At 45.1% G+C, this 12,823-nt stretch overlaps 1 protein-coding gene and 1 long non-coding RNA gene across 8 annotated transcripts in view; one reads left to right on the top strand and one right to left on the bottom strand.

The window, feature by feature from the left end:
- The window catches only part of LOC121595251 (zinc finger protein ush), a 132,713-nt gene that overhangs the window by 78,942 nt on the left and 40,948 nt on the right, over positions 1 to 12,823 (top strand). The window contains exon 1 of one of the 6 annotated variants that reach the window (XM_041919088.1): positions 3,598 to 4,329. The exons of 3 other annotated variants lie outside the window; for them this stretch is intronic. In XM_041919088.1, the coding sequence (XP_041775022.1) occupies positions 4,221 to 4,329 (109 nt within the window). In that variant the 5' untranslated portion in view covers positions 3,598 to 4,220. Of the gene's footprint in view, positions 1 to 3,597; positions 4,330 to 12,135; positions 12,446 to 12,823 lie in introns of those variants that run through there. 2 more of the 6 variants (XM_041919091.1, XM_041919087.1) reach the window with 2 other exon arrangements.
- LOC121595254 overlaps positions 1 to 12,823 on the bottom strand; it is a 62,313-nt gene that overhangs the window by 19,314 nt on the left and 30,176 nt on the right. The window lies entirely within an intron of this gene.

Here is a 12,823-nt window from a genome sequence, read left to right on the forward strand (position 1 = left end):
CTGTCCTATCAAGCCCCGATAACGACCGCCCTAGTCCGCCCTGGCTGCTGCTGGTCGACTTTTGATTAGCCCAGCAAATTATGTTCAGCAGCGTGCAGCGCTGTGAAGATGTTTGCTTATCTGTCACAGCGGAGAGCGCGAGTATGTGTATGCGCGCCGTCATTCAAGCGCAACAAAACGGCGACGCACGAGCAAAAAAAAAAAAACAACAGCGCCTGGAGAGCGAATTTTGATCTAAACACTGATAAGCAAACCATCGATATGGTTGCGTGAACTGTCTTCGGGCTGGGCTCATGCTTATCAATTAGCCACACACGCACACACAATACAAGGTCTGCTTGACAAGCAGCGATGTTCATCGGAGAGGCCGTGTGTGAAACAAATCGATCACTTTCTGGGGGCCCCCGATTGGCGATAGATAGGCTGAGAGCGGGGGGTGATTTTAGATAGCTGATGGAGCTATCTAGAAGTAAAACGTGTACCGTACCATTGATAAGCGCATTTGAATCATCGGCACAGTGAACTCGATATTAGTATTTTTTGCCGTATCCTCTGTAGTAAAAGGGAAAGTTGGCAAAAATACGGAGTAGACTCCGATCCAGCTCCGGAAATATCGGAACCGACTGCGGAAGTTGAAAGTAGTTACGCCCAGCATTGTCCGCAGCCGTTTGAAATCGTCTGAAGTCATCCGGAATCGACCGAAATCATGCGGAGTCGGAGTCAGCCCAAGTCAGAGTCATCCGGAGTCGAAGTCCAACTTCAATTCTCAGTTATTTTCCTCTTTCGCTTTGCGCATAAACTTCTTGAATTCCAGCAGGCTCCAGTCGACTCCGACTCCAGCCAACTACGGACAACTCCGGCCGTCTTCAGTCGACTCCAATTCCGAAACGACACTGGCCAACTGTGGATAACTCCGGACGACTCTGGACGACTTCGACTTCGACTTCAGACGACTCCAACTCTAGGTGATACTAATGGTTCCGATTTTTCTGGAGTCGGAGTCGGACTAACAATAGTACTCGGATTGGAATCGTGGGTGAACTTCAGAGAGCACCACCAATCCTGTAGCCTTGGCGTATCCTTTTTCGTATCCTCTGGAAGTTCTACCACGTCGCTCCAAACACCAACACGGGACCATAATATTTGTTTTAACACAGTCATTGTGGCCGCTCAAGATAGATATGAAATGCGAGTGCTCTAAATCCCTGAGACTTACATTTGCGCCATAAATATGCATATCAAACCCGAGCGCGACATCGCTGTCTCTCTCATCCCGCGCGAATGTTCACTATCTAAACCCATTTGCCCGATGCATACTGCTGTAGATCCACCGGTAGAGGGGAAAAGATAACAATCAGAAACTCGGGAATGCACGGCCTCCTACCATCCGTATCCGACACGAGAATCTTGTCCGAGACCAAACCCCAACGTGCAGCTCAAACGAACGGCATCAATCTCGGGCACTTCCGTCCATCCTAGCAAGAGTCGGACACGATAACGCACGAGCTCGCTGCTCGCACTCCGATTTACATCCGCGCGACATCCACCAACCCAATCTTGTTTTTTTGGCGCTACAGGGGAGAGAGCAAAGGGGCAGATGGTTTTGGTACCGGCATGTCCCGGGATTCAAGCGCTGCGGGTTACTTGCTGCCCGCGACAAAATCATCGTGACACGTTGATGCTGCTCCCAGTGTGTTTGTGTCAAGATTACATCGTTTGTGCCGTTTTCAGCACAAATTTGCCATCGCGGTTGACTTGCGCAGCCCAAGTGACACAGGCTGCTGGTGCGTCGGTACCACCACCTGTGTACGTATGTGTGTGTGTCTCTCCACTGGTGAGAGTCTCGTAAGCGCATTACAAGCTCTTCCCGGCCTCATGGCCACAGCGTAATAGCAGCAGCAGCAGCACCGGACCAGTAGCTGCGCTTGCTTATCGTAAGGTTTTCATTTCCGGATACGAGGTTTTATCTTTCGCTCGTACCATGTTTATGTTGTTGTTCTGCGTGATACGCGGTCCAGGGCTACGGTGGTACGTCTCCTCCAAAAACGGTCCACTGTGGTCGTGCAGGGGATCTGATGCCATCGTGTTGGCTTTATTGGGGCAAATGTAGCGCCAACTGCGCTACCCGCTGCAGCTATGGGGGTCAGTGCACGTTCTGTACATCAAAACTCGGTCGTTTTGTCAAACTGGCTGCTCGTTGACCGCTTTGCAGCAGGGAGAAAGCGAAAGAAGGGAGAGAACTAGACAAGGAGAGGTGACATTACCGTGCCAGTGGGATAACTCGGTCGATAAGCGCCGGATAGGGTTCTGACAGATGAGTTTGAATTTCAAAACAGTTGGAATGCGTACAATTCTGATGTAGCTTCTGCATGCATGCTCGCTTACCGATTAGTAACATTTGAAAGTCTTGCACAAGGTGCACTAATCACCACCGATGGTTGGAATGGAAACTTCAAAATTCTTCTTGAATTTCTTTTCTGAAAAGCACACACTGCAGTGTGCAATCGAACAGTCGAAAACTTTTGCCTTTCCCGTTCGTTAATCAAACAAAAGTGCCATTAATCACCCACCTCGGACACCCAATGACAACGCAATGCAGACCGAAGATGCTGATGTGCGCTTGTGTTCGATCGCTCTAGCGCATTGTCGCCATCATTTCATCGGACTTTTATGCTTCCGTTCTGAAGTAGAACCTAGCTCGCTAGCTCGTTCGGCAGGCGTGGAGAAACGCGTTCGGCGCTTATCAGTTGTTTCAATCTTTCGTGTGTCGCTTATCGGGACCGGCCTCTGGGCCTCGAGTGCTGGCTGGCCTCCGCATGAGCATGGCAAAGCGAGCAGAAAAGATTTGCCACCCCCGGAATGGAAGGGAGACAGAGCAAGAGAGAGAGAGACGTGTGTACGACTGTTAATAACGTACCATGTTTGACTAGCGATAAAGTTATGATGAATATTTTTCGCTTATCTTCGATATCGCGCGGCCGGTTGGCTGTGCTTGTGTTTGCTGCGTGCCCCGGATCGGTCGGATGCTTCTTGCCTCGACCAGGGACGCAACCGGCGGAAGTATGGTACGGTCGCGTCCGGTTTCTTTTGCTTTTTACCACAGCCTCTGCCTCTTGCACCGAGAGACGGTGCTCGTACAGGGCTATCAGAGGCTTCTATTAGTGCCTTATCTAGTAGTGTCCGGCGAATGAGCGAGCGGGAACCTCGCCACGGTTCGATGCTGCTGCTGCTACCGATGGATCGGCGATTGGATTCCACTTCCTTGTGGCACGGTTTTGGGTACACATTAGGAGCGCCCGCCTGCTGTAGATATAGACGCTGATAGGGAGCGTACATTTACATATATACCGGTACGCATCCACGCTCCATGTGGGCCCTCGCCGATAAGACTCGCCCCGTGCCCACGTCTGCCTTATTGGCGTTTCGAGAAGTCGACGTTGCGTCGATACGCAGACCATTCCGTGAGGTGTCTAAGAATATTGAGCGGCAGGAAAGCGCTCACTGGGCGAGGTGTCCAAATATAGCTTCATTCCCATATCTCTAGCCGCTCTTTATCGCACACTCGGATCTAGCGTTGTCGGGCCGGGTCGGCGGGTGTGCGGAAAGGTGTGCTCGCCTGGCCCTTCAAATCAACAAACCAATCTCCCTACACTCAAGCACCGCTCCTCTTCGCCAGCCGCTTCACTCACAGTCTCGAGGATGGCTCTTTTCTTATCTTTGCTGCGCGCAATTCGATTATATCTCAATCCTCCGGCAGTTCATGGTGGAAGTGGCCCAAGATGTAACACCCCACCGTTGGCCTCGGTTCCTAGTGCGCCCATCTGGCGCGGTTCAGTCGTAGAGTGACTAGCGCGCCGATAACAACGTACGAAACCCGGGGAGGACCTCGCTACTGTCTGTGAGAAGTTCATTCCGGTTAGCCAGTTGGTGTGTGCGTTTCTTGTTAAGGAGTGCCCATTTAAAGTGATTTTTGTTTTGTATTGAAATCAGTGTGCAAGTGTACCTTATATTGATGGGAATTTACCAGTGTGTGCGAGATCAAAACAGTGTACCACCAAAATTAAAATTCACGAAATCTGTCCAAAAATATATGCAGCAAATTGCTAGCAATATTAACAAGTGAAGCGTGCTCAAGTTCAAAGTGAATTTAATTGTAGGTTCCGGATTGTACATCCTCAACCGCACGACCCCTCCCCGTATGTAGCAAGCAGTTGGCGCATATGAACGTCTTGCGCATCCATCAGTACCACCGACCAGTGAGCGACGGCCTCGAGATGCATCCCAAGCTTTACGAGCTGTTACGCTCGAGAAGCACCAAGATCAGGCTCGGTAAGTGCGAATAATTGCCCGGACAAGATACAAGATGTACAGTGTGCTCACCGTGGTGGGGATTAACTTATCTCTCCTACCTGATAACACGTCTCGTGCGCTTTCGTTATCTCCACTCGCTTTTTACAAGGCCGGAAGATTTTGGAGCATAAAACAATTGATATTGTAGCTGAGATTTTTTGCTCTTGTCGGACGGTGATGCCGAATCTTTGTTACCGTTTTTAATCACCTTTTTCGTTAGCAAATCTCGTCTAAACGACTGTGACAACGTTTATCTCTCTTCAAATGGAATTCGGTCCGTATGATTCCATCCAATCATCTCGCATTTGCTTTTGCCAGAGCTAGGTCGGAAACTGCACGACGTATCAGATCGGTGTCTTTCCCGGTAGTTCACCCTGTTGATGCTTTCCTAACGTCTTCTCTCCATAGCTGAAAGCATTCAATCCAGACGCTTATCTTCTAGCTAGCTTTTTCTATATTCCGCTCCTTCCCATAACTTCCTACGTCAGCTATCGGCACCTTGGATGGCAGACGTTCTGTGAACGTTCGTGGTGTGATTCGTTGGATTCCTACCAAACCTCATGGATTCCTACCAACCTAACCCAAGGCTCATGCCATCTCACTGTTTAGGATCAGTGTCTGACAGCGGTTTGATTCTCTAGCAGCGAAGTCTTAATGCACCTCAATGACACTCACACAGACAACATTCAGACATTCATCTTCTAATATTGGTTGCATTTTTATCTCCTTTTTTAACTTCTTCTTTTCCCTGAACAACGACACACCAGACTCACTATCACTTTTTGCCCACCTGTTTGCGTAGAGTTGCATTCACATCGGAGCGAACGCTATCGCAACAGTGACAGATAGCTAGTTATTTTCACCTTATTTTCAGCCACTTCACTACACATTTGTGTGTGTCTCAACACCAACACCCACATGTATGTACAGACACTCGGTGCAAATGCAAATAAAAACTCCGAGCACTGCCAAGACTCCCTCCTCTCTCCTGATGCCATTGTGCTTGCAGCCAGCTGCGGTGTAAATTCTGTTTGCGAAGGACACCATTATCCAGCGTGTCTGTACACTTACTTTTTGTCTACTCGGGTCTTCCGTCGTCTAGCAGCGCCAGATCTCGTTGCCCAGCCAGATCTAGCTCGGTACGACGAAATGTCTGCGATAACAGTCCCGAGATAAGTCCCTCGCTATCAAACAGCAAACAGTGCAGCATTAGTTCTGCTCTATTCGCTTGCAAAGTCATGCAGAACTCGAAGTGTCTGGACATATACCTTACGGGAGGAATGCAATGTCCAGCTTCCTACACATTATTTTCACACCTCTCTACCTCACATGTAAGGGGCGTGAAGTTATGGCTTGAAGTTTCTGCTTAGCTGTTTTCATTGCTACCAATTGTAGATTTTATTTTAAATTTAAATTGGAAATCATTTCAAGAGCAAAAAGCTTTTTTTTCAAATGTTTGACTTCTAAAACGATTCGTACAAAACTACGATGCACAAGTTTTGACCGATAAGAACATCAGCCTCGTGGCAAGCAAACCGATGGCGCACGCCTCACCCAGTGCCTCGCAAGAGCAAATAAGGTACACACGTTTAACAAGCCCTGCCACTGCCATCGACACGACCATCTGCCGCATCTTATCTGATCTTATCTGTGCAAACGTTGCTGTGCATGGTTTGATAACAGTCCATCCAGCAGGCTTGGTTACCTCCAAGCCCCGGAAGACATTCATCTTTGTTGACTGGCCTGGACGAGGTGGGACGTTTCGGGCTCGTGATTGTTATTCAGAACTTTCTTGTGCTTTTCAAATAATTTTGTAGACATTTTACATATAGCTTTTTTATAGCTCGTTCAACACAGTACACATTCACATTCTTATGTATGTTTCATTTACCTTATATATTCTAAGTGCTATAAATCATGCAATTGATATTCTAATGTCTAAAAATCTTGTTTTTTTGTGCTCTCTTTGAAGTTTATCTGTTATTTATAATGTATTTAAAAATTCCTTTCGTATTACTTTTCAATTATCTAAATATAAAACGAAAGTCTCCGTCAATAGTTTCTGTAAACAAAAATGACTCTTTAAAGATTAAATGTTCACTCAAAAAATATCATTTCAAGATCCCTTTACTAACTTTAAATACAAGCTTATTTTTACCCTTTTATCGCCATCTTCACTAGTTTGATTTTGCCAAGCAAAAACTTGCCGAAGAGTTTTTTTTTGTTTTTCACCATTTTACACATACCTATTGATTTATCACGACAAGCTTTTACCGCAGTAAAGCATATCAGGATCGAACACAAAACAAACCACCACTCTTATCCCCCCGGTTTGTGGACAAATGATTTTTCGAACCAATGAATCCCGCTCAACACCTTAAGTCAATGTATTGTACTCCGACAAAAAAATAAACCTCTCCTCTGCACACTATTTCAATCTTCCAATAGCAAAAGCTAAATATAAGCAGACTAGCCAACTGCCCGTGTAACAGGGCATCGTCGCAAGATCAGAAGGTGTGTTGTGCCTTTTTTCCTCACACCCATGTGTCTGGCGCTGGCTGTTCGGAAAACAAGCCGAGCACAGCAAAAAAACACACTCGGAAAATTCGCTCCACCAAGAGCACACAATCAAACACACACATCCATACATACCCGCTGTGTGTGAGTACGGGATTAAAAAACAAGCACCTACAGATGTGGAACTGGCAGAGTAAAAAAGAACGCTAGAGAGAAAAAAAAAACAAATATGCCGGCCCGCGCGCCGCACACACATAAAAATGGCATCATTTAATCATTCCTTATCGCGTGTGTCCCCCCGGTTGTGTCCCCGACGGTGGAGGCTGCACCAGCGGAAGGAAAACCAAACGGTTTGCTGTGAAAAGCCAAAGAAGCAAAGGGATGGAGAAAATTGTACTCCCGGGACCGGAGCTTAAGGCCGCGGAAGCGCGTCGAACCGTGGGAGCAGGTCAAAGAGAACAGGAGAGAGAGAGAGAGAGAGAGAGAGAGTTTTAAAAAATCGCTCACACATACACACACAGAATACAGAGTTCCAGCCTGTGGGGAGCACGTGCTGCAGATTCGGTGCTGCACAACCGACGCCAGTGCGATAAGCATTACCGGTGTGCGCTTTTTTCTCCGCGCCGCGCTTTCCCGCATCGCATTCACGCACGCACGCCGAAGAAAAGGCCGCGGAAATGTCCACTTTAAAGCAGCGCACCGGTTTGCACGGAACACAGCCGGGAAGCTGAGGGGCCAACTATACTTCAACTATTATTTAATCCACTTCTCGGCAGCTTACTCTACCTGGGCACAGGGATCCTCCCGTAGACGCTTGCAGCACCGGAAGGAACTGAGGTAAAATGGTTCGGATGCAGGAAAACTTACCAAAAATGGTTAGGGGAGTTGCTTGGCCAAAAAAAGGATGAAAAAATTGTGCGCTGAAAAACGGGTCCGATAAGAAACTGTTATATATATAGAGTACTTTACTCTTTTTTCTTATTCCTTCGTTTCGCTTTCATTCATACACCCCCCCACACTTCCAAACACTGCGCTGCGGTTCATCATACAAAAGAGGGGAAAGGGTAACTTAATCCACTGGCCAGAGACGCTTGCTTCGGTTAGGAGATAGGGGCGGCACGAAGCAATGGCGGTCAGCAAGACGACCGTTTCAGGTGCAAATGTCACCTTTCTGCACTGCTCCTATCGTTGCGTTTAGAGTTTTTGGGGAAAAAAAGTCCAACATTTTTGTCACAGCACAAGTCAAAAGGAGCAGGTTTGCGAAAAGCGATAAGAAATTCATCTGACATAAACTACCGAGCGTCGCTAACATTTTACGCATAAAATAAAGCTGATCAACTATAGAACAACTACATAACCATGTACGATTGAAAATAACGTTTTTGCATAAACTGCGCATGCATAATTAATATTCGTATATACATGCATTTAACCCTTATCCGCATCACGAAAAGATAAAAATTAGTGAAATTTATATTTCGAAGCAAACTAGCTGAAAATTCTTGTACGAAGCTTGCACTACCAGCCACCAGATGCGCTAAAATGGCTCAAAATTACACTAACGAGTAAGCTTCGTGTACTCCGGCCTTAATCGCTGAAACCCATCGCTAGCGCTTACAAGCGACATCTATTGTTGGGTGTCAGGTTTAACGATCGCGAAAATGACATTTTTTAGACGCAAATTGCAGATTGTTGAGGTGCTGTTACTAAAATATGCAGTGAAGTAGTATTGTTCTTTTGAAAAAATATTCTTTTTTTCAAAATTTTGAAATCCGAGACTATACATGCAAAATGCTTCAATTCAAACCTATATAAAGCCAACGAATAAATGTGTAACCGATTAGAAACCATTTGCCAGAAGAAAAAAAAAATCAAAAGCTCTGCAACCATTTGGCTAAACGATACCTTCGGCCACTGATATTCACTTGAAACTGTAACCCACCACCCGCTCAGAACATTAAAATCGCCATCAAACTCCTAATCGAATCACCAGCACACCATCTCTCTCGGCCAAACGGTACACGACGGATGCTGCTGCATGCCGCACGATAAGAAGGCACCGTAAGAAACTGACGACCGAAGCATTCATTGCACGTCCGTAAACGAATCGGCTCATCGGATGGTGCAGTTGCAGGCAAGCAGGGTGGATGAATTTTCTTAACACTCCTCTCATCATCTCCTGTCCTTCTTCCAACTAGCGGTCGAATGCAAGTTTGCATTCCCCAGCACAGCGCCGTAAAGCTTCATGGCGCAACACAAATGTGCTACAAAATGGTGACACCGATAAGGGTTGAAAGTTTTCCTCAATAAAAATAGCATTCCTTATCGCTTTTCACTTTTTGGCACGGCTTGCCTAGCAACCCGAGCGTCTTTGCGCTCCTGTGTCCTGTGCTACAAAGGGCTGTTTCCTTACTGGTTTTTTTGCGCTCAGACACACGGAAAAAGGTAAACAAGTTTTATGCATTATTTTTTCCTGCAAATGTGTGCAAATGCCCGAAAACCGACATAATCGCGCATAGGATGTATTTAAGTTTAGACAGTTTGCTCAAAAATGTTATCGTATTCAAAGATCAAAATAGCATAATAAGGTATATAGTGGATATAGTATCTTTTCTATCTGATTTGTATCGCCTAATGTAATCACTCTAGCCCTAAAACCATTTTGTTCCCTCATAAAAGACTCACTCCCTTGAGCTGCAACACCAGCAACTATACAGATACCCACTTCAGAAACAAAAAAGACACAACAACAAAAATTTATATCTATTGCAAGAACTCACTTAAATCAAGCTCATAATTAATTCTCATTCCAACATTCGCCCACGATTCCCCAGTCTTACCACTATAATGGTCGTAAAGTCGCACGTAACGCATGGTCGCACGTAACGCATGCGCAGGTGTGAGTGTACCAGAGAGAACGCAGACAACCCGCGATTAACAGTTAAGCGTTTATCATTTGCGCATCCATTCATGCTCAGTTATTTGTGTGAACGGTATTAGAGCTGCACGGTTAGGCACATCAATTGAACTACCTCTGGTGACTGATTAATGCGAGTCTGGGGCTGATTAGTACGGTGTGAGCTGTCGATCGACGTAGTCTAGTGTGTGAGCTTTATATGCAGTGTGAAACAGATCGTTCTACCGAAGGAATATCAGACCGGAACCAACATCCGTACACCAAGCTTCACGATGCCGGAGCAATTTAAAACCGGAAACTGCAACCAGAAAACAAAGGATAAGAAACACGAGACAACCCCACCTCCGCGTCAGACCAGCGATAAAAAGCAAAAATCACAAAAACATTCAAATCATGCCTTGCCGTAAGAAACCACCACTTCATCACACACTTCTGCACCGTACACTAAACGCACGCAAGGCAGCAATAGTAGTCACGATATGAAATTGCGTGAATTGAAAAAAAAAGATGTGTAAAAGGGCCGGTCTGGTGGTACAGTCGTCAACTCGTACGACGTAACAACATGGCCGTCATGGGTTCAAGTCCCGAATAGACCGTACACCCATACGTAGGACTGACTATCCTGCTATGGTAACAATAAGTCACTGAAAGCCAAGCTCACTTCACTTAGTGGGTACAGGCAGGCCTTGACCGACAGCGGTTGTTGTGCCAAAGAAGAAGAAGAAGATCTGTAACAAATGTGGCAAAGCCATACTCGAAAAATTCGAAATAATTCACACGAAAAATTGCCAGCCTAAACGGGAATCGAACAACTAGTGACCACATGTTGACGTGTAGTATATAATTAAATTGTTTAATAAAAAAAAACCCAAACAGCTTTTTGCATGTTTTATCACCGACAAACCGACGTAACACTGGCGTTACAAAAGTGTCCCACACGAAAGTACTGTCATTTACCAGTGAGGCGAACACTTCTGTCAAAGTAAGCTCTGTTCACTGCTGCTTCGATGCAAACAACTTTTCTAAATACAAATGGCGAAGGAAGTGTGAGGCATAATTTTGTGAGAATTATTGGACAAAACACCCGGGAACATCATTTTATAAGTTTCCAAATCAATGTAAAAGATGTGAGAAGTACATAAAACAATACGCATTGGAATGTGCGAAGAAAAACAAAAAGGGGATTTAGCAGTTTCTTCTCTGTGTCAGTGTAGTAAGCGAATCATTATAGAGATGACGCTAGTGTTTAACGTATTTTCATTTGAAATAAGGAGACAACTTTTGAAGCTCATTTTGTTCGAAGTGTCACGTCGGTTTGTCGGTGGTTTTATTTCACATTTACATAAATTGCTCAAGCGGTTTATGTAAAAAACCTTTACAAATCGGTAAGTCTGGTAAATCCGCCAAATCGGTATCCGGTATGATTATGAAACTACGTTCTACAAAATGAAACATTGGCTAGCCGTCATCATCGGGCATCGTCTTAGCCTTCAACCCAAATCTGCACACAATGTACCACACGTCATCAAATGACACACAACGTTCGCCACCGAGGAAGCTGCCGCTTTCCTGTTCGTACTCTTACATTATCGTTGCATTCTTTTCATTTCTACGTGTCATTGCAGGCTGTGAGACACGGCCAGTTTTTCTGTATTGTGTGTTTGTACGTGAACAGTCAAAATTATGTATTTGATTTCATGTAACCTTCTAACGCTTATGATTCCAAAACGAAACTGTAACGTCTAAAAAGCTGTATACTTATAGATATTTTTAGATTAGATTAGATTGATTCCGTGTGATTTATTCGAATGTCAAAGGGTTATACGGTGTCTTATAAACAGCGTCATGGAGTGTCAAAGGAAAACTGAAATCTTTTCTTCCGAATCCATATGTACAACATTCAATATTTCAATTACTGTCACCCACCGTGGAAAGATCAACACAAGTGTTCTTTTTTATTGATAAGTAATGGCATCAAATACAATTAAACGATAGAATAACATGACAAATTCGCGAGTGCAACCGACACCATTTATTCCCAAGCTATACTAAATGTCGTGCGGAACACCCGAAAGAGGGTCTGTCCATCGATCCGTCCCTCCCTTCAGTGGAACAACACACTTTCCCCCCTTATTCACGAGCCATCATCCGTGGCGCTGCGCGTCAGTGAGAAAGAATTAGAAAAACATAGCTGAGAATAAGAGTGCGTCTAAACTATAGGGGCATGCTTGTATGTACACTTGATGGCGGTTGTGGTTGTGAAAATTTTATATCATAATTTCACAATTATCAATCGTTTATTGACCACCAACTTAGCGTTTTAACCCGCTGCACTTAACAAAAAAAATCAATCAAAACGGCAAGGGCCGCATTCACCGACATGTTCACATAAGCAAATCGCACCAACACTAACAACCGTGGCTTTGCGCAACCGAAACTGTGTTTGTGGTCAGACTTTTACAGGACCGTGCGCGCATGTGTCATAGTGTGCGTGTGCGGCTCAAATATGACAGCTTCGGCAACACCGGTTCGTAGGAGCTCGCGTAGCAGCCAGCCATCAGATAAACGCAAGATCCCGAAGCGATAGCATCGGAAAAGGCAAGACTCTACCTTATAGAACAACTTTGGAGAAAAGTCATAGCAAGATGGAACACGCTCAAGGTAAGCCATCAAGTGGAAGACGATCGACAACGTATTGTGCGATTAGTATGTTTTGTTTGAAGTGTTTTGTTGGCGATGGTGTGCCCATGTGTGTGGTTTACGAATTTAGACACCAATTACGCATTTCTAACGACGTTTTTACTGATGGTAGTGCTATATTGTAAGACGCTTTGCAAATATATCCAGCATGAGGGATAGACAAAGACTGTGGCATTAGTGGTGTGCAATCTCAAACAAATCGAATAATTCCGTTGTGTAGTGATGTATGTTTGATCTTAAAACATACCTTTGCGTGAAATATGAACCGTATAGATATTTGGTTTTGGAATTCATCCGTTGAGTTGTGTGTTATTTGTGTAGGGTCGTTTTATTGAATGT

The sequence above is a fragment of the Anopheles merus genome, chromosome 3R (genome assembly GCF_017562075.2).
Source record: "Anopheles merus strain MAF chromosome 3R, AmerM5.1, whole genome shotgun sequence".
Lineage (NCBI taxonomy): Eukaryota > Metazoa > Arthropoda > Insecta > Diptera > Culicidae > Anopheles > Anopheles merus.